Below are 3,455 nucleotides of genomic sequence, written 5' to 3'. Positions count from 1 at the left end.
TAAAAGTACTTCGAAGTACTTATTTGCCTACAAAACAGAAGCAATGAAATGATGCTTTTAAAAAATTAAAAGTATTTCTTTTTTGTTTTCTTTTACCATTTCACACTTACCCTTATTTTGTATTTTTAGACAATAAACAAACATGTATTAAATAAAAGTACCAGTATCAGTACCAGTATCAAAACAGTATATAAAAACATTGGCGAACGGAACAGACGATTAGTTCAATCGTAATTGTAAGAGCAATATGAGAACTACACATTGTAGAAGCACAACTGCTTAGATTAGTTCAATCCTAATTGTCAGACTTCCGGAACAAATATCCACTAGTTTCTCCGTAATAAGTGAGTACTTCTTATACGTATCATGCTTGACATTTGTTGGTTGAACGACACCAGAGAATTCCAGTAGATGCGAAAGATTTAGATGCGTGTAGTGCACGCGCAGCTTCGACATCCCGATTCCTCTTCTGTTCCCCTCTCCTGAAATCTTCCATTAGTATCACGCATGCAAAATTAAATAAGGTCCTGTACGACGCCGTTTCACTCACTCCATCCATTCTCATCTCCCAACCCAACAACTCTCTCTCTCTAATCTCTCTCCATCGCCAATGGCTCCGACAATCTCCTTTTCTCTCTCTGTCTGCCCCCTTTCTCCCACAATTTAGGTTTTCTTTTCCTCTTCCAAGTGCCCTGCTTAATTGTATCGTGATCTCTACATTCTGCGCAACTTTCTTCTTCTAAATTATCCAAGAAATCATCTTCAACAAACGCCTGCTTCCTCTTTTCTCCTTCCCTGCTCTCTCGATACACTCTTCTGCTCATCTCAGCTTGCTGTTGGACTACCGATCGCTGCTAATTGAAGTTCAATTTTTTGATGGCGAAGACGAAGCCTGGAAAGAAGGACTTGGATTCTTACACAATCAAAGGCACTAACAAAGTCGTCAAACGTATGCAAATACCTTCCTTATTTCTCTTCATTTCCGGCTCTATTTTTGTTGTTTAGGTTTTTTCTGGTTCTAATTTCGGCTTTCTGTTGTGATTGGTCTTACAAAGTTGAAGTTCATAGACTTAGGGTTTCGATAGGAGCTCAATTTCTCGTGTTAACCTTCACTGTTAGGGAGTGTATAGGTGTTATAGTGGATTGTTCTGCTGATTCATCTTTTAAACTTTTTGGTAGCTGGTGACTGTGTCTTAATGCGCCCGGAAGAGAGAGGTAAACCACCATATGTGGCTCGCATAGAGAAACTGGAAGCTGATCATAGGAACAATGTGAAGGTTCATATTCGGTGGTACTACCGGCCTGAGGAATCTGCAGGAGGTAGAAGACAGTTCCATGGGGAAAAGGAGCTGTTTTTATCTGACCATTTTGATGTTCAGAGTGCGCAGACGATTGAAGGGAAGTGCAAAGTTCACCCCTTTAAGAACTATACCAAGCTTGAAAACGTTGGCGCTGATGATTACTTCTGTAGATTTGAGTATAAGGCATCCACTGGAGCATTTACACCAGACCGTGTTGCTGTGTGAGTGTGATCTTGTTTGGCTATCTGTTGAGGTATGCTGAGGTTTGTCTTGCTTACTCTTTTCTTTATTCTTTCTATTTTTCTTGAAGGTATTGCAAATGTGAGCTGCCCTATAATCCAGACGACTTGATGGTGCAGTGTGAAGGATGCAGGGACTGGTAAGTATTCCCATATGCTATCCAGAAAGGCATACTTTTTACCTGCATAACAATCTTCTTATCTGCTAGTGGTGTAAAGCATTCATGTTGGAATATGGCTAGCAATATTTCGTTCAAATAATTGGAGCAGAAGCAATAGTATGCGGGAAAGTATGGTTTGGCCTATTTTACTTCGACTTTTTCCCAGCTGTAGAATTTAAAAAAAAAGTTCTGGCATGAATGAAACTCTTTAGTACTGGTGGTGTTTGGTGAGTAAGTAAGCCTTAAAAACTTGAATGTTAGCCCAGTGTAAAAATGTAACTTCCATGCAAGTAGCTATAGCCTATAATTCGTCCTTCAAGATATTTTAACTACCATACATTTAGCTATATTCAATTACAAAAGTCGTGACTGGTTTAACTCTTATATTTCCATTTGCTTGCTTCGTTTTAGGTTTCATCCCTCATGCATTGATATGACTATCGAAGAAGCAAAAAGGTTGGATAACTTCATGTGCTCAGAATGCTGCGATGAAGATGTGAAAAGATCCCTGCACAACTTCACTTTGTCTCATTCCGAGTTAAAGGTAACAAATCATGTCTCCCTTCTTAAATGTGCTCTTTCACCGCTAATATTTCGTTAAATTTATGTTTCTCCAGCTTGAGCTGTAATTATTGGTCGTTGCTTTGATTAGTACATGCAAGCTTAGAACCCTCTCTCGATTGCATTAGAGTTATCCTTGTAATGTTATCTGTATGCTTATATATATGTCCAAAAATTCAGGATGGTGATGCGAAATCTACAGTCTTTATAATGTAATGTTTTTGCTTGATTTTGTTGCAATTCAATTGCTTTTTCATGCAGCTAGACTGTAGGTTTTCTTTTTCTGCGAGTTCTTTTAACATATGCCCCAAGTTTTGTTAATTTAGCAAGATAAATCCTAAAAAGAAATTAATAACCCTTTAACAGAAAATATAGTCTCTAAATCAGTTAACCATAATCACAATTCTTAATTTAGTTATAGGTTAGAAAAACCCTTTTTTTCTTTTTTCTAAACCAGTGAAAAAATCGTTTCAACAGTGAATAAAAGATGCAGTATTGTAGGTTTGTTAACACAGCACTGGTAACTGATCCTGGTTGTTGGATGCGTCTAAATAGGTTTAAGGCCTTGAGTTAAAAATGGAGGTTCCGTATGTGCAGATCTCTCTTTTGTTTATGCAAATGGAGGCAGCAGTAGGGTAGATTTAATTTGTAGTTCTATATAGAGGTCTCTGCAATGCATGAGTTTTCGCTAATTTACCTCCTTTTATGTTTTCTTGCTACAATATCTCAATCAGTCAGTCTCAGGGTCTGAATTGTAATAGCATGTCGTCTGGAAAAGCAGAAATCTGTCTACCTCAGTAGATATTTTCCATATGAAAGATAGAGGATTCATGTTCCTTTTTTGATATATATATAGATTCTTTATTAACTGTATTGGCTACATGACATTACTGTTGGTAGGTGGAGTCAAAGCGCAGGAAGAGGTGACTGTTAATGGGTTGATGACCAAGGAGGAGATGCTCTTTTACCTCAGCTAAGTTTACGTTGTTTTCTATTTCGAAACTGGAGTGTGTCTTGTCCTTGTTAACCACATTGATAAGTAATTGCTTCATGTGTGTGTGTGTGTGTCTGTTTGTGTGTCTTGTTTGAGGTTAAATAGAAAAACTATAGGGACAGTTAGCCCATGGTAAATAATACTACTTCCCTGAGGAATTTTTCTGTGTAATCATCAGGTGCTTTCTTTCAGCCTATAT

The 3,455-nt window shown here is 37.7% G+C and overlaps 1 protein-coding gene across 1 annotated transcript; it reads left to right on the top strand.

Annotated features, from left to right (window-relative positions):
* Positions 1–876: 876 nt before the first annotated feature.
* LOC141250840 (uncharacterized) lies at positions 877–3,189 on the top strand. The gene is made up of 5 exons (XM_073670120.1): positions 877–949; positions 1,180–1,522; positions 1,612–1,680; positions 2,113–2,245; positions 3,163–3,189. The coding sequence occupies exons 1-5, from the start codon at positions 877–879 to the stop codon at positions 3,187–3,189; spliced, it is 645 nt and encodes a 214-aa protein (XP_073526221.1).
* Positions 3,190–3,455: the final 266 nt, after the last annotated feature.

This window comes from Phyllobates terribilis, unplaced genomic scaffold, assembly GCF_046119375.1.
Source record: "Phyllobates terribilis strain yellow unplaced genomic scaffold, ASM4611937v1 Scaffold_6236__1_contigs__length_45949, whole genome shotgun sequence".
Taxonomy (NCBI): Eukaryota; Metazoa; Chordata; class Amphibia; order Anura; family Dendrobatidae; genus Phyllobates; species Phyllobates terribilis.
This window is presented reverse-complemented; position numbering and strand designations above follow the sequence as displayed.

Bases quoted from the DNA above. Each gene is read 5' to 3' on its own strand.
- LOC141250840 (XM_073670120.1), top strand. From the start codon at position 877: ATGGCGAAGACGAAGCCTGGAAAGAAGGACTTGGATTCTTACACAATC. The intron at 1,523-1,611 runs GTGAGTGTGATC...TTTTTCTTGAAG, and splicing joins ACACCAGACCGTGTTGCTGT to GTATTGCAAATGTGAGCTGC. The intron at 2,246-3,162 runs GTAACAAATCAT...TACTGTTGGTAG, and splicing joins TGTCTCATTCCGAGTTAAAG to GTGGAGTCAAAGCGCAGGAA.